General features: G+C 33.6%; 1 protein-coding gene across 1 annotated transcript in view; it reads right to left on the bottom strand.

Moving 5' to 3' along the window:
• Positions 1 to 1,723: 1,723 nt before the first annotated feature.
• The window catches only part of LOC127859685 (uncharacterized), a 46,136-nt gene continuing 28,381 nt past the window's right edge, over positions 1,724 to 19,478 (bottom strand). The window contains exons 5-7 of the mRNA XM_052397192.1: positions 16,798 to 16,874; positions 3,888 to 4,059; positions 1,724 to 1,729 (exon numbers count right to left, since the gene is read on the bottom strand). Of these exons, the coding sequence (XP_052253152.1) occupies positions 1,724 to 1,729; positions 3,888 to 4,059; positions 16,798 to 16,874 (255 nt within the window). The remainder of the gene's footprint in view (positions 1,730 to 3,887; positions 4,060 to 16,797; positions 16,875 to 19,478) is intronic.

Below are 19,478 nucleotides of genomic sequence, written 5' to 3' on the forward strand. Positions count from 1 at the left end.
GATTGGTCTATACATGGGACTCATATGGTGCTAACTATAGCCATATAAGTAAAACTGTCAGACTGTCTGGCAGAATTGTTTTTCAACAGACCGGAATCATTTTTAAACTCGGCCTACATAATATAAGAACACAATACCTGGTCAAGCTGCAATCAACATTGAAATAAACATGTGACTTCTACAGATGAAACATAGTTTTACTCCAGCTATATTAGGAAAATTGACCTGCCCACTGGCGGCCACGTTTTTCGACGACCCGGAAAAATATCAAACTCAGCTTGTTCGTGAACACAACTTCACAGCAGATAAATGATTAAATATCTTCATTCGCATTGATTGAAAAATAACATTAACATTCTTGACAATTTAGTAAAATGAGTTTTACACAAACAATATAACACACTGACGATACAGGGCATATAAATAACAATCATTCAATTGCATGACTTGCAAAATAATGCAAAAACCTACAAATAAACATTTATGAATAGGTCTTTGAATGTTAAAACCCAATGAATGGATAGTTGTGAGAATATGTTGAATATGACATTATTTGTAAACTAACTGTGAACAGGACTGTTCGAAGATGTCAACACACCAATTGTTTAGCTAATATCATTTACTTGGTGGTTTCTATAAACACTAATTCGGGTTATACTAATACCAGATATATCAATAGTTTTCAAAAGTGCCAAAGCTGTGACCGTGAGTATTTTCTGTGTCAGCAGATGAAAGCTCCTTAGAATAGTTCTCCCACTCGAGACAAGGCAAATCAGGAACAAATTAAAACCGGTTCGGAACAGTTTCTGTCTGTTTAAAGATAGGTTTTAGATTGGTTAAAATACGTAGTGTACTGAAATAGTTGGATTACATATTTTGGAGTTAAGTCTGAATTTGAATGATTTATAGAACAATATCACAATGCTGTGCACATAGCAGTGAACTTGTAAAATTTCCAATTTATTAAAATGTTTACTTATGTACAAATCCTTAAAATTTCATATTGTTTTTAATCCTACTATTTTTACCGTGGTTTTGTTTAAAAGAGCGTCGTCATTCGATCACAACAACCAAGTCTTAGGCTTGCTGACGGGTAATAAGGTTACAGCTGTCATTGCTGGGTATTGAACAACAACTTATTTTGAATACAGGGCGTTGGTAATAGTGACTATTTTGATTGTGCAAAATACAACCACGGTTATTTAACCTATTTAACGCGCATTTCTGCAAACAATCGTTACGATGCACGGCGAATGGCAAAACATAAACAAATCGCCATAGAGCTTCGCCGTAAAAATGGATATTCACGTTATACACGAAAACCCGTGACGTCATGAAATTGTGTATCTAACGAATTTGGGTAACTCGACAATATTATGTAAAGTTCGTGTAATCCTCGATTTTGCACTATTATATTACATCGTTATAAAAACAAATTTCAACGCCTCCATGGTGAAGTGATAAGTGTACAGTTTTGCTTCTAGAATTCTGGGGTTCTAACACCCGTTAATGGCAAATATTGTATATTATTTCACTCGTATTTTCGTTGAAAAATATTAATATATCTTCAAAATACGAAAACCTGTTAACATGTCACTTTCGCGAAAGAGCTATTCGACGCGCCATCAAGCGCTCCACGTGTGGCATAAATCCCCAAAGGCCTAAGTTTGATTATTGGACGTAATTTTGACATATTACGTGAAGGGCGACATGAAACGTTGGTTCAATTCTAAAAATAACAACAAACCTTTCAAATATGTACATTATGCCAGACTGTAAATAAGAAAGAATCGACTTAGTCATAAGATATACCGAGAAAAAATAGTTCCTAGTGTTCATAATGAATATACCTTAAGTGACCGATATTTGTTGAACTCATACCCTTGTTTGTGGGTAAGTATTGTTGTTCATCTCATTGCCAGACTGGACCTTTGCAGTATATGTTCTGCAAACGTTTTATTTTATATATTGTGTTGCTGCGAAGTGAAAGTGACAGATTTAACGTTTTTGAAAAAAACACTTCATGCGTTACATATACACACTTTTTGTTCGGCAACAAATACGTGTAAAGGTGTCAGTTTTGACGTTTAATTATTTGTTATAATTGTATTGAACTAAACAATATTTGATTCACTGTATGATATAATGAACGCTGGTTAATTTAATAGAATATTCGTCATTCATATACATATGTTAATCAAATGCTGCCAACATGAAATGATGGAAACAAAATGGTCTAACATACACATCGTTTTATGGACCTGGAAAAGAGCTTTGTTTCAGTTCAAATTAGTACATAACTGTATGTACGCATCTATGTTTTTGGAGTTGTGAAATGTATAACTTAATTTGTTAAAAAAAATATTAATGATGAAGTGTCCGGAATTACTGCGTGGTGAAAAAAAATATTTCAAGATTGTGTTTTGATAACTCGCTTTTATTATTTTGATTCGGAGTACAGGCATTTGTTTTTATTTTGGCAAAATAATGCAAGCGCCGCCTTATGAGGATGTGTGGTTGTAAAACAGTGAGTGTTAAACCACTGGTATTTTAATCGTCTTGTTCAAGGATTGTTCAATGTTCGAACCCTATTATTATTATCGATATGAACAGACGTCATGTTTGCAAAATTTTCAAATAATCCGTAAGCGCAGTTACCTAAATCCTATTAATACGTATCGATTCCAAACATACATATATTGTATCAATCTAACAATGCGCGATCCACATAAACGTTAGCACCTAAATATTAGTTAAAGTAGTATCCACGCTAAAAAAAAGTATGTAAACATAAATAATGATGTTCGGTTTGCTTTACTTAGTAAAAAACAAAAAAATGTATCGTAATTTCACCATTTACTAAAACAAATACATCATTGATGACGTTGACGTTTTATCTATTATTATTGGAAAACATTGACAAAGAGTTATGAGTGTGCTTCATTCGGTAAAACCAAAACTTGCATTTACTTAAAATCACCATATAGTCTTCAGATGCGTACGAATGTTCGTGTACTCAAATTGTATATTATACGAGGGCTGAAGCCCTGAAGACTCTGTCACGACACCTAACAACAACTTAATGTTTCTGAGCAGGTTTCACTATAGATACACATGTCCCAGGAAACCTCTCCCACTATCAAACAGCGACGTTTTTATCACAGAACTGGAATCATATTTAAACTCAGCCGAAACAATTGTTAAACATAGTGTTTCGCTGCGATGAGGAAGATTAGTTGTAAGTTAAACAGGAATCACTTAAAACAGATATTCGACGCGTACCTTGATTTTCAAAATAAAGGTGGAAAAATAACATTTCTAAATAATTATATGAAATCCGAACAAAACGAAACTGTTAGAATGTTCACACTAGTTCACTAAAGCAATATTAAGAAATGTACCATACCTACCTCAGGGCGGCCAAATGTTTTACGGACCTGACATAATTAGATAACATGTTCTGATCAAGTTGAGCGACGATTTAAAAACGATATAACTTTTATAGTGTGCACACGTTCTAAATATTGAAATATATGTTCATCTGTGCGGCCTTCTGGTAACAAGTTTTCTAACGGACCTGACGCATTTCCGAACTAAGCTGAGATATCATAAGCATACATATTGTGAGCAGAATTCATAGCGCTGGTTCAAACGTGAAGTGGTAAAATCGAAATTTGTTACAAAAGTTTGCTTGGTATTGGTTATAAAGAACGATTTGTCGCTCGATGCTATCGCCCTCAAGCAAAGGAACATTACATTTACAAATCAAGCTATTTGTTTTTCAAAACTGTTACTGTTGTGCACATGACTAAATTATGTAATATATTTAAGAAATGTGGTTGAGAAGAGTTCTTTATTTTTTATGTCTGCTAAAAATGTAAACTCACCGGCTCTAAAAAGTCCTCCCAAAGACCTATTTCTCCAGACCTGACCTTCTCTCGAACACTGCCGATCTGCACCAAGTCGCCGACAGCAAAGCTATCAGTAGATGCGTTATTTGCGGTGCTACCGTCACTTAGAGCCTCAACGTTCGTCAATGAAGCTGGCTTCAACGTCCACCTCAATAAGAAAGTTTACAGAACTTTTGAAATTCTTTATGACATAAATCAAATGTGACGACCTAAATTTAAACATTGACAAATCATTGCCACAATGGCAGTGATAACAAGGCTATTGTCAAGCAGTATGGTCCCCTACCGGCTCTACCATTGTCAGAAATTCCACCAATTTCAGATTATTAAATTTTAGTTGCCATAACAACCTCAATTTTTGACGTAGGAATGAAATGAAATGACGTGCATAATTTCCATATTGCAATCTATCCATGTTGCAAGTTTCATGAAAACATATTAAGAACTTGTAAAGTTATCGCAGGATATAGAAAACCACCATTTTCAGCATTATTTCTAGTTTATTTGTTGCCATAGCAACCAGAATTTTTGACGTAGGAACAAAATGAAATTACGTGCATAATGTCCATATTGCCATCTATCCATGTTTTAAATTTCATGAAACAATATTAAGAACTTATGAAGTTATCGCAGGATCCAGAAAAGTGACAGACAGACTCACAGACAGACAGACAGACAGACAGACGGGCAGACGGACAGACAGACAGACAGACAGACATACAGACAGACAGACAGACAAACAGACAGACATACATACAAACAGACAGACAGACAGGCGGACACACAGAGCGCAAACCATAAGTCCCCTCCGGTAAAACTACTATCGGTTTTACGAAAAAACAAATAATAATAAAAACAGCGTAGACTAGAAAGTCTACGTAAGTAAGTTCTTCGTGTAACAAAACTAGCTTCGGACGAACGGCTAAAATGTGATTTGCATTGATCGCAGATTCGCCTCTTCGGACTCAACTGACAGTATCGCCTGTTCTTAGTATCCGTCGTCCGTGCATCACAAACCCGTCCCAAGGGAACCGTGCTTTAGGCCTACGTTAAATGCACGATCTTTCCACTTGCAAAAAATGATGTCTAGGTGGACCACTTTCTTGCATAGATCGCATATCTTAAACAGACACCTTAAAGCCACCATATTGATAATGCAGACACACGTTCACAATAAGTCAACGCGTTTTCTGTCGAATTATAATTAATAGGTATACAAGTGGAAAAATGTAAGTCTTAATTTAGTATTGCCAAACTAATGCCGCCGATACATAATACACAAGCGCAGAGATTCTCATTTAGAAGCTGTAACTTGGCTGCACAGACGTTACAAAAAAGACATACACACGTACGAATCATTTAATTATTGCAACATCAATAAAAACACCTAATATAGCAGTGACACAACTATTATTTCACTCTTATTTAGAACATGAATTGCAACGATTTCAACATTACATTTGATTGAGAAATAGCAGACATTTTAGTGGGAACTTGTAAAATCACACAGTAGATTGTTGTGAATTTAGATTAACAGTGCGCTAGTTGATAATATAGGCTTCGCAAAAAGGTTCTTTTATACCTAGCTGAAAATAATTCAAACCTAGTCTATGCACACTTGTTTGTTAAATCGGCAGTTGTCACTATAAATAAACTGCTTTCTATACCATGAACTTCGAAGCCGAATTAAAACATTACATATTTTCAAACAGCAATAATTAAAATGCCAAATATGCCAAACATATTTTTGACCATACAATCCTTTCATAGCAAAGGTCTCTTTTAATGCAGAACAATTATGAGCGCGTCTATATGTGACTATGTTAAGCTTCTTATTTACAGCATCTTAAAATGCAAGCACTTTTCGATTTATAGACGAAGACGGTTCGAAATAAAGGTCAACATGTTTTAGCATTTCCAAATACATTTCCTTGAGTAGATGTTCGTGGACAAGATCGAGCCATTCCATTGCTTACATCGGCTGTTTTTCCAGACAGGAAATTAAAATAATATGTGATTTCGTCAGATAAAATAGTGTTCAATATCAGCGAACTGAAAAAACAATTAATATATATGACGATCCCGTTTATGATTATGATATTTTACTTCGCAGCCTACTTAACTGTTCACCTAAACAAGAACCCAATCATTTTACATGAATCACTAATTGGACTCGGACGAGAACAACATATTTATCAGTCGAACCAGTCGATTGTCCTTACAACCCAATACATACTGTCATGAGTAGCTGTTGCTGTTTGATATCATATTCATTGTACCAACACACCAAACATCATCAATTATTTAAACCTTCAGATATGTATCACTCTTATTTTTTATTCATAGCGTTAACTATTGTTTATATAAAAATTGTATGTGTAAATTATATCCCTAGGAGAGAAACTCCAAAATTCATTCCGTATTAACAATGGTACTTTAATTGTCCCATTTGTTATATTTTGTATGTGCCTATAGTCATATATGTATTTAAATTAACAGTCGACATGGTTATAATTCTGTTTTAAGCCGGTGCATTGATACATTAATCAGATATAGTTTCGTATTCTGTATTAAGACGCAAGAAAAACCCCAATAAAACATGATTATAGTTCTCTAAATCCCATACTTACATGTATTGTACCTTTGATACCTATGCAGACAGAAATATGTCTAAACCTTCGATGTATCTATATATAAAACTTAAATTAGGGGAATTTGTTAGAATGTATTATTTAACTTAACGTGAATGTAAATTAAATCATTTAAATAGCAATTGATTTATGGCATTCTGCACAGGCATATTGCTCATTTTAGAAAGCACCCGTTAATTATTCGGTTTGAATACGGAAGACGAAAGTGATTCTTTATTAATTATTCAGCCACGTAATCACCGGAAAAATAATAAGCAATACTAAGAAGAAATATATTAGAAGTATTAGTTTCGATGTACATGACTAAATGTAAATTGTTTTTAATAAGCCTTTTTTTATTAAAGATGACTATAATAACTGAAAAATAAATGGAAAGGAATGACCTGATTTGACATTATGCGCGTGTCCGACCAAAGAGAAAAGTAAATACTCTTTTTTTAAATAAATTGTATCATTATTAAATAAGACCATGTGCGGAAACGAAAAATGTAAAGCAAAACAAAAACATCATTTTTATAGCCATATGGCAAAAACGTAATGAACACTTTTGGAACAACCTGACAGCGATGATATCAATTATATAGGGATTCTACGTCTTAAACCTCGTCAAATTCGTATTATGGGTGTCTAAGCTTTCGCGCAAACGAATAGTGATATATAAATAAGTAATGGGCATTAACACAATATTTGAGCCGGAACGACCTAACAATGATGTGTATTTCCACCCTATGTGGTTGCTGAATACACATTTTATTTATTTTCGGATCATCAGTGTCTGCGATATCGAGCGATAACGAAACAAATGTGACGGACGAAAGATGAATGGACGAACAGAAGGACATATATTGAATAGGGCGGAACATATTATCAGTGAAATTCGTTTCAGACCCACGTTATATCAATGCAAATAGAAGGCGGATAATATTGGTTAAATATAAACAATAATATCAAGGAAACTGGCTGCAAACCAAAAATCTAAATGTATTAGTTCACTGAACGCATCTTGCACAGCCATTTAAATGTCATAAATACAATTTTTATAAAACTCTGTTAAACACCAGCCCTTGTAAATCACATATAAAGTTGGGTAATAATTTCATGAGATTACGAGCAGAAACGCATTTGCCCAAAACTGTCATACATATTATACAAACTGGTGTTATGCACGAATATTCAGTCCATCATGGTATTTCATAACCAGGTCTTTAACATCGTAATAATCTAATGATATATTCAGCCAAAACATAAAAAAAAAATAATCGCATAAATTATCATGGATAAATGAAACGGCAAAACTTCCATCAATATGTGGTTTGAAGTGTATGTGATCCAGCGTTGAAACGAATTTTGGACGAACTGAAAGATAAAGCAGCGACCACGCCCCCCCCCCCCCTCTCATCCCGCTATCCTGTCGTGGAACGTACACTGCATAAAGCCCCTCCCTCTCATCCCGCTATCCTGTATCTTGGAACGTACACTGCATAAAGACATTTTTAATTGAATTAATCAATACAACGTTTTGATCTGCTGTTTAAATAAATATAACGGACATGCATAATTTCCACCAGATCGTAAAACCTAGGATTTGGTATGTTAAAAGGTCAACATGTGCAAGAATTATGGAACACCTCGTCTGTCGTCCGTTGACTATTGATATATCGGCTGTTTCATTGAAATAATTTCGGGTCAAATCATATATGTGCTTATACTAGTATGCTGTGTGTTTGTTTTGGTATACTGTGAGTTTGTTTTGATATAATGTGTGTTTGTGACGGTAGGCTGTGTGTTTGTGATGATTTGGTGTGTGTTTGCCATAGTCGGCTGTGTGACGTGTTTAATGTCATTCTGTGGTTCTCGTCAAATAACAGACGTTTACGAATGGAATTAACGCCAAATAGCATAATAGCGAATGAAAAGGACATGCTAGATATACCCGTAAGATAGTATAACAAACAAACACCATCCCATGTAAAGCACACAGCATGACATGACACACACGCAACATACCATAGCAAACACTCAGCAGACTATAGCAAACGCACATCTGTCATCGAAAACACAAATCATATCATCACAAACACACAGCATACCAAAAAAAAACACACACACCTACTATGGCACGAACACATTTTGACAATTAATTAACTTAAGGGTCTCAGCATATGCTTATTATATGTATAATATGTTCTCTAAACGGACTTATATATAGTTTAATGCAGTGTTTCCTGTGCATCCGTTTTAATTGATCACGTCTGATAATGATCGCCGCACTGTGACCACAGCAAGGTGTCAATACACAGGGGTAAACTACACGGTATTGTGTCAAATAATGAACCCAATAAAGTAAAATAGCCCTTTACAGAGGTTGTTGTATTATTATTAAAACTATGTCATGTAGACCGTAACAATAATTCAAAATAGAGATTCATATTTTTAGATGATTTTGGGTTTTCAGATATATTTTCATATTTAACCATTTAGTGTAGTTCTCTGTGTTTTAAGAGCATGTAATAAGCAATCATATCCAATATAACCCCATGCTATATAAACACTTTTACAAACAAATGCTATGAATGCAATTTCGATATTTTTCCTGTATACTTGCAAAACGTTTTTACACTTTTTTCGGATTTGTATATCCTCGTGATTGATTGAGTAACTATGCGAAGGTACTTGTGAGTGAATGACTGTTCGAATTTGTGAGTGACAGGCAGTGAAAGTTTATATGTAAGCGATTGACATACTGTCAGAATGTGTGAGGGGTTGACTGACTCCGCGATTGAACATGGGAGTGATTGACTGAAATATAGTTTAGTGTGCAGATGAGTTATTGGCTGACTGTTAGACGTGTGCATGACTGACTGACGGAAAGCATGACCATGTGAATGATTGACTGACTCCGCGAATAACATGTAAGTGATTGACAGTTCAAATGCGAATTGATTGACTGACTGTTCCAGTGAACGTGTGATTGAACGACACACTATTGGATTGTGTTAATATTTAGCGGTGTGTGACAAATCCAGCCTCCGCCGAACCGACACCAGTTTTAATTTTTTTTGTAGAGGTTTTGTACCAAATTTGAACCCTTTCAGGATGATGTATTTACCGCGCAAATATTATGATTTGTAAATACCGCGTGTTCATCCGAGTAGCGTTTCGATTGGTCGGTTATGAATTTCGGATTCACTCGACAAACGTCATTTACTGCCGGTTAAATACATGTTATTTATCTACAAAGTGGTATAATGGTAATACCACCGTCCTGCCCGCACTGACTAACTCTGTTAACCTAAGGCCTCTTGAACAATGTAACCAGAACCGTATCGGGTGATATTTCTTGGTGAAAATTCATAATAATACAGTTTTTGTGCTGAATCAGGTAGTTATGACACATTTATTATATCAATGTCCCACACATAAAATGGGTCCTATCGCGGGTTCACATACTTATATTTTCGAAACTACGATCAATGTTTTATAGGTATTTATTAAATGGTAGCCTTGCAAATAGTTCAAGTGTTTTAAAAGCAACGTGAAATGTGTATTTTATTATCATAATATTGCATTATGTAATACAGTTCAACTCTGATGCATATATGTATTATATAATTTTATGTGTAATATATTATTGTAACGTAATAAAGCGGCTGGTAGAGATTTAATTTTAGATAAATATTTTCTAGAAAATATTGATATTCTATCTAATCATTTGTGTGATATATTTAATGACATTTTAGTTCCTGGATTGTTCCCGATCTCTGGACAAAATGAATTAATATCATCCCATGTCTGGCCTAAAAATAGACGGCATTACCTTAATTGTATTGTTATAAGCGAATAACGTGGCCATTATAGGCAAATCACCAGAAGAAGTCCAGAAACGTTTAGATTATTTAACCTTTATTGTAATTATTGGGAGCTGAATGTAACCACTTCAAAAACAAAATAATGGTGTTTCGCAATAGGGGTACAATTCGACAAGATACAAAATGGACAAATAATGGTCAAAATATAGAACAAGTCATTCATTTCAATTGTATCGGCACTGTTATTAATTACACCGGTCGTGTCACTTTAAATTTAAAAAAAAATTGGTTTGAAAAGCCCAACAGGCCATGAGTATTTTACTGTTTAAATGTAAGCAGTATTATTTTAAACCGAAACTATTTTGTCAGTTTGCTCCGAAGTTAGAGCACCTGGTTAATTTGTGCCACGAAAAAACTTGTTATCCTTACGCACAAAAGCACAATTTAGAAATGTACTAAAATACATACTTTTGATACCCAAACGACATTTTAAATGATTTTCATTGATGTATCGGTCTCTTTGGTTCATTTTATTTTAGTTGTTGTGTAATTCATAACAGTACCTTATTCGATATGAATGAGGAATAAGCAACCAGTTCCTTATTCCGTTTTAAATCCGAATAAGGAACTTGGTTATCATTAAATAAAACGTAGTAGGATTGTCCTGCAATTTATGTGTTTGACACCCAACCTACATTTGCAATAATTTTCACTGATTGTCTGGTGTCTTTGTTTCATTTTAATAATTTGTTTAGTATGAAAATGACAGTTCCTAATTCGATTTGAATAAGGAATAAGGAACCAGTTCCTTAGCAGCGGTCCAAGTTCCTCTCGAAGACTGAACAGTTTCATCTAAATGCCTCATTTTTATATTTTATTTTATAATAATTAACGAAAAAGTGCGCATCCTAGCTGCAAAAGTGTGTTTTCGTCTGATTGTTTTAGTTATAATTCGCGTTTTCTCGCTCATGCAGACCAACGGTACATTCGGCGACTTTCAACTTCGGCACACGATTCTTTACCGATGGTAAACAGTCCTGCGCCGTTTTTAGCGTAACAGTTCTTCATTTGCACCGACTGCAAATATGTCGCACAGCGTTGTCCTCAGTTCGATAACAATAAAGATGTGACAATAAAGCGAGACTGAACCCGGAAGCATTGACCAAGGTGACTCTATTAGACTGAAGAGTTTCATCAAAATGCCTCTGTATTTCGTTGTAAATGTTGTGTGTTTTTTTTAATTAAAAACCAAAACTTACATAGCTGTGACTGGGTCGTTTAATTTTAATAGATTTTCTCTCTCCGAAAGCGCGTTTTCTCGCTCTACATTTGCGCACAATTAAAAGTCGTGGGAACCGACAAATGGCGCTGTTATCGGTGGTTATTAGTCATATTTTTGATAGTGCAACTGGATACGTTTTCTTTATCCAGCCACAAAAAGGCACTGGGTTATCATTACAAAAGTGAACTTAGAAGAAATGTACTGCAATATATATATATATATATATATATATATATATATATATATATATATATATATATATATATATATATATATATATAATATTCATAACCTACATCTTCATGGATTTTCCTTGATGTATGCGTCTCTTTATCAAAATTAATTTATTTGTTAAGTAAGAAAATACCAGTTCCTTATTCGATTTAAAACAGTTCCTTATTCCTTGTTCAAACAAAGTAGAAATGTACTGCAATTAATATTTGTTATACCCGTACTACATTTACAAAAACATGGCGTTGATTTATTCGTTGGTTCATTTTGATTAAAAAATTATAAAAAGAACATTTTAGTTCCATATTCGATTTGAATAAAGAATAAGGAACCAGTTCCTTATTCCTTCTTCAAATTGAATTAGGAACGGGATTATCATAACATTAACCCAAGTAGATATGTATTGCAATTAGTATTTTAAATATACAACATATATTTAATGATGTTCATTTATATGTGGTTAACTTTGGATCAATTCGATTGATGTTCAAGGCTTGAATTATGAGTAAGGAACTGGTTCGTTCGTCCTTATTTAGCCGCGAAAAAGGAACTGGATTTAAATTAAAGCAAACATGTTGAAATGTGCAAGACTGCACTTTTATATCACATACTTGTAAAATGATGTTATATGCTTAAGCTTTGTTGATGTGAAGTTAGTATTCGTATTAGAAAATATCGGTTCGGTTTAAACAAGAAATCATATGCAAGCGCGACGAAGAAACTTTGGTATGTAACGTAATACATAAAGTAAATGTATTCGACTTATTTTGTTTTAATTTACTTAAGAATTGTATTCATTATTTTTCTTTAAGACCCTATATCGAATATGTTAAGCTTCAATACGGAAGGAACAGTTCCTTATTCATTGTTCAAACAAGAAAAAAGGAACTAGGGAAAAGGAACCAACTTACTATAACATAGTATAAATACCGTTTAATTTGTGTTTTTTGTTATGCTACCGTTTATTGCGACAAAAATACATTAAAAGTATTTATTAAATGAATCCAGCTGTTGTTGAGGTCCATATTAACATCAACGCGTACATTTGTAATTATAAATGTATGCAAATGTGTACAGAAAACCTTATCAATACGAAATTCTGTAGTGAATACCATTTAATTATCAAAGTGTTCAAGGCACTGAAGTTGTTCGCTATTGCATAATCTTAGACGCAACTCAGTTTTCAAAAGTAGGTTATAGTTTTGTTATCGCAAGTTTGAAATAAACACAACCCATTCCAATTTGTAAAGGGTGTGTCTTAGCGCCCAGGTCGAGATGTGTGTGCACTGTTTATCATCCTATTTATTTTATAGAGATAGCTCAGACGAAATAACAACAGCATATTCTTTTTAGGACGCTCTGAAAGCACAGAAAATATGATGAACATTCAAGATCAGAAGACAAAACCTACCGAAATAGTATCGTGTCGTTAGAATCATTATTTAACCAAAAATGTTTGCCTTAGTCAGCAAGTCTGAGCGCCTGAAAAGGCTACCCTAATTTGCCAGTTTGCCTTATTTGCTTTTTTGAATTTAATTTTATATCGAAAAGCTATGTGCTAAAATGTAGCATTTACAATACGCAATTAGATATGTACAGACCCGCGTCATGATAGAATGGGTCTTATGTCATATGCGCCCATCGTAGCTATAATCCACCCAGCCTATCCAGCTTGCAGTCATGTCAGGAGAAACATAATAAGACCATACAATCTTGAGTGATTTTAATAGCGGACATCATCGCCTCTGAACGGACTAGCAAATGCGCAGGTTGGGCTTAATTTACGCTAGCTGGAACGCCATAGGACCCATGATCGCATGACGCGGCTATAAAAGTGAGATTTGAATGTGTCGAAATAATACTGCGTGTAAATCAAATATAAATGGAAAATGCGATATATTTCGATGGTGAAGAATGAAACCTGCCTGTTAATCGAATATTTACACATATTATATTGATGGTGAAGAAATAAACTCATGCGGTGAATAGGCAAAATTGTGAAATACAAACAAAATAGTTAAATTTTGTTTTCAATTTAATCATTAAGAAATGTAAATAATCAAACTTAGTTTATTTCAAAGGCAGCATTTAAGCCGAATATATTTTTAAAAGATATTTCTTGTTATAGTTTGTAGTTTTGTATATTCGATTTTAGCGATTTTAAAGCATTTGTGCCTATATTATGCCTGTAATTATTGGTTAAATCATGTTCAACGTTTTATAAAATGATAAGTGCGAATAAAAACAAACGTTACCTTATACTTGTACGTTGATATCACCGGTGCAATTGAGAATACAGGATAAATCGCCGCTGCCTATTGAGAACAAAAGAACGTTTCCCAGACAGATCAGATTTAACCCCGCTGTACCATCGAGCTTACGCAACAGACGCGCGATAGTGAATTGAAATCCCCATATCCCTTGTTGATCAGCAGTGCTTTTATTTACCTAATCAATTAATAGCCTCATATTTCAAATGACCTGTGCTGCGCAGAATACCACGTGATTAAGACGCAGCATATAGTGGACTATTTTACTCATGCATTAGCATTCTCTTCCGCGACACGTATACTTCAAAAATGATTAATGGTGTTTGCTTTATACGATCCGTTCCATACTATTCCATTTAACACGATATTCACATTATGTGTCAATTTGTAAATGAATATAGTGGAAGAACTGAAACCTCTGACATAAATGGCGAACACTTTGTTTCGGCGCGGATGCGGCAGTTATCACGTTTGGGATCATTATCAAATTTGGCTTGCAAAACGTGGTATGAACCTTATTAGCTCGCAAGCAAACAACTAAACATTAAATATATTATGTACTTCTCTTTAAATATGACTATGTGTATCACTTTTAAGTCATTTAAATTAGGTGATTGTTTTTCTGTTTTCTTTTTTTGTAGTTTGTGTTCAAATGATGTAATATACCATTGTAAATAAAAATACATATTTATCTTGTCTCCCTTCTAAATTGTTATGATTTTTCTTTTCAAATCGTTGTTGCGCTCTCTCTTAGTTTGTTTTCAATTTGAAAATACAAACTATTACACACACACGCACGAACGCAGGCACATACCCCACGCACAAGCACACACAGACACACACACGCATGCACATACACAAACACACGCACATGACTTGACTTAATTGATGACTGTATTCATTCAACGATATACACATATATAAGTCTTAGAAGACTTTCGGTTCTGTCCTGTACATTGTCCGCCAAACGACGTTGTCACAGTATGTAATTGACATCACTATATGTTATCATGTCTTTATACTCACATCCCTCTAGTGACAAAGAAAAACGTAAAATTTAGTTTTATAACACCTATTATTTTGTTTCGCTTAGACGTTGTTTATTCGCGTATTTTTCATGCAATTAGAATCTAACACGTTCATCCTAAATCTCATCAACTGTATTTATCCTACTGATGAAGGCAATGACAGATATATTTTAAGTATTTAAGAAGTTAAAATAAACAAAGGAAACATGTGTTTATATTATATTAAATAATTATAAGCAGATGTATATATATATATATATATATATATATATATATATATATATATATATATATATATGTATATATTCATTGTTTTAATTTTCCTGAATAATTTGAAATGTATAAGCATATCTATGTATTACATCGTGATGATAACATACCCAACTGCCAGTCCGGTTTATTTGTATATCATTATGACCTTTAAGCATAGGATAAGAAATGCTTGTTTATCTATGAATGGGCACAAGAAGAGTACACTAATATATTTTGTATTAATTGTGGTAATCAACACAAATTGGCATTCTTCCACACGTCGCTAAAGTAATAGCATTACTTTCAATAATAAAGGAATATTCAAAGTTTCATTTAATTATATTCTTCAACAAACATTCGATAAAATTAATTGCTTGTTATGCAGTTATGCTGTCAGTCAATTGTCAAGTAGACGGCCGTTAAAATACGAACAAAATAGGCATAACATTATTTTACTATAGATTTACAAAAATGTTACAGCGCAGATCTTTGTCATTTAATGGACTATCAAACCCATCTGCTATATTATAATCGGGAATGCCATCTACAATAAGTTTGTTCGTGCTTTTAAACCGCCTATAATGAATATATAAAAAAAATTCAACATGTAAAATGTGCCTTAAATTATGTTTTCTATAGTACATGGCAGTGCTTTTTTTAACAGAAGTATTTATTGGAGATATATGAGGGCAAACATAAGCAATATACTACAACTAGAACTACCACCACTACTACTATTACTACAACTACTACTATTACTATAACAACTAGTACTATTACTACTACTACTACTACTACTACTACTTAATACTACTACTACTACTACCATTACTACTATTACTACTATGACTACTACTACTACTACCAATTATTACTATTGATACTACTACTACTACTACTAGTACTACTGCTACTACTACTACTACTACTACTACTTCTACTACTACTACTACTACTACTACTACTACTACTACTACTACTACTATTACTACTACTACTACTACTGCTGCTGCTGCTGCTGCTGTTACTACTACTACTACTACAACTACTACGACGACGACGACGACGACGACGACGACGACGACGACGACGACGACTACTACTACTACTACTACTACTACTACTACTACTACTACTACTACTACTACTACTACTACTACTACTACTACTACTACTACTACTACTACTACTACCACGATTCTTCAAATACTACTACCACCACTAAACATGATAATATTACTGTTACTTTTACTTCATAAACTTAGTATTCAAACACTTTTAATATTTCTTCCCCTATAATGACTTCTATTAGTAGTTCTTCTAATACAGCTACTATTACTAGTTGTATAGCACTTCGTATTACCTTTCACCGCTTTTATCGACGGTAAACAGCTCACCATCTGAGTCAATGCCGAACACTCCTCTGGTCAGTTCCCAAGGCTGTAATAAAAGCAACCATATAAATACCCACAAACTTATGCTGGCATCCGTTTATTATTAAACACAATAAAAAACATACAGTTAACTAATTAACTTACTAGACCCATGGACGTAAGGATGAGTTTTGAATTATAGCTTGTATTTCCAGCTATTTAGTTCTTCTGCTTATTTGCCATCGTAAACGTGTTGTTCGATGTTTAAGCTAATGTTATGTTAAGATGGATATTGTATATTCCTTATTTATTCACATCTTTCCATAATAAAAGGTTTTGTAAATGTACGTCCAATTTAGCTTAATTTGCCTAAACATTGTAACATTATTGAATTTTGCATCGAACGTGCAAAATTTAAAATAAAATGTCAATGTACACGTGTGTTAATGATATTCGTCATTTCCTACCCCAAGATTTTCTCATATATTATGTGTTATGTTAATTCAATGCACCAATATAAATCATGATTGATGAGAGACTTGGTCGTGTAATGTTTTTAACAATTTCCAGAAGTATCTTTATTAGATGCATACAATGTGTGGTAAATATATTGGGCAATATTTTCTAGTTATCATATATTTGTTTGTTTCGTATAAATCTTGCAAACGTAACCATGTGTAACTAATGCTCACTGAATGTCTATGTACAGTTACCATGTGTTTAAAATGTGTATAACATTGGCTGGTAAACGAACGGGAACGGTACGAATTCGAATAAGTTGTGGTTATTCATATAAACTATAATATTGTTAACATTGTGCATGGTTCATTACAAACGCCAAAGAATGGAAAATCATTACGTACAAAGTAAAAACTGCACGTGTGTGTTTCTACATTATTGTTATTCAACAGAGAAAAAACGTAGCCATGTGTAACTTGTGTTCCCTGAATGTCTATGTACAGTTACCATGTGCTTTAAATGTGTATCACATCGGCTGGTAAACGAACGGGAACGGTACGAATTCGAATTAGTAATATAATATTGTTAACATTGTGTATGGTACATTACAACCGCCAAATAATGGAAAATCATAACATACAAAGTCAAAACAGCAGATGTGTGTTTCTACATTATTGTTATTCAACAGAGAAAAAAAATATGTAATGCATATTATATACATTTTATAATGTTAATTATAACACTTGGTGCCTAAAATACCATGGTTATGTCATAGGGTAAAAACTATAATGTCATTATCCTATATAGATATATAAAGTAAAACACCTTTTGCATTAGTTACATTTCAGTATTTATCTATGTATTCAGTATTAATTAGGTTTAAGATTTTAGTTCAACTTAATTTGCTTCTAGTGTAAGGAGTAAGATAGCATTCCAATGTAGTAATTAGAATAGTAGTTTGTTAACTATTGTTTTGCAAGAGTACTGATATCTATTCACCGCACTACTTCGCTACTTTCCCGCACTTTGTCAGATACACAATGACAACGGACACGTTGATCGCCATCTTTAAATAAGTAATAATGATTAATTTGTAGTAAACAAACATGCCGTGTGCATTGTAGTATTTGCATATACAAGCGAACTATGCAAAATGGTTTCTTCCTGAGATGCATTACGATGATCAGTTGTTATACTAGATGATGCTACTCTCTCGACTATTATGCACATAGACGAATTTGATTGACATTTGCATATTCATCTTTTCATTTTAAATTTAAATAACATGCTATGATGTATTTAATATACGATAGTCATATTGTCGCGTCAATCAAACGGTGTATAACCTCAATATTATTCCATGATGGTGAACCTAGTTGAATCATTTTACGTTTAATGTTGTTTTTATATTGTGTCATGTGTTTAATTTGTAATTACGCGCTTGTCTTCAATAAAGGACTACTGCAGTTTCTAAAGTTTCATTGTTTGCTTTATTTAAAATAGTATATTCATCGTTGAGAAAAACAGTCAAGTAAAAGTTAACACGCGAATCTATAATTAAGGAATGACACGTATTGTACTACTAGTCTATCCTTGCGAAACATGTAAGTACTGTTGTTTTCAAGATTATGTCTGATTGACACTAATAACATTTTGTATTTGTGCCAAACATATCAAAGTTATATAGACATCATCAAAGCTGGTAGTTTAAAATAAATAACGCATTCCAACTGTACCATTTGTCATGCGTAAACAGTCTTATGAAAAAAAACACAAATGAATACCTGTAAGGAATACACATTACTAGTAGTATCGTTCATATGATAAAGTTGTGTCGTGCTGTGAAATGTCTTCCATCAAAGGTAAATGTATTCAAAACTGGTAATTGTCTCGTGCAAGGTAATAGAACCGTACTATAAATGGCAAACAAATTGTTGCATAATAGAAGACATTTCAAACGAGCAACACTTATCAATTTTTGAACGCTTAAGATTAACTTCATGTTCTTTGGGACATAGCTACATGCTTGCAGATTTCAGTCAATGCTTGAAACAAGATAAATTGTCTTAATCACATTAACGCAATGGCATGTACGGAGAAATACAAAAATCTTCGTATAAACATAATTCACATTATTTGTAGCTGGGAACACGATTTTGACTATTCCGGCGCTGACGTCGTTTCCGAGAAAAACCGAATTTTAAGTTGTGAC

Source organism: Dreissena polymorpha, chromosome 15, assembly GCF_020536995.1.
Source record: "Dreissena polymorpha isolate Duluth1 chromosome 15, UMN_Dpol_1.0, whole genome shotgun sequence".
Classification (NCBI taxonomy): domain Eukaryota; kingdom Metazoa; phylum Mollusca; class Bivalvia; order Myida; family Dreissenidae; genus Dreissena; species Dreissena polymorpha.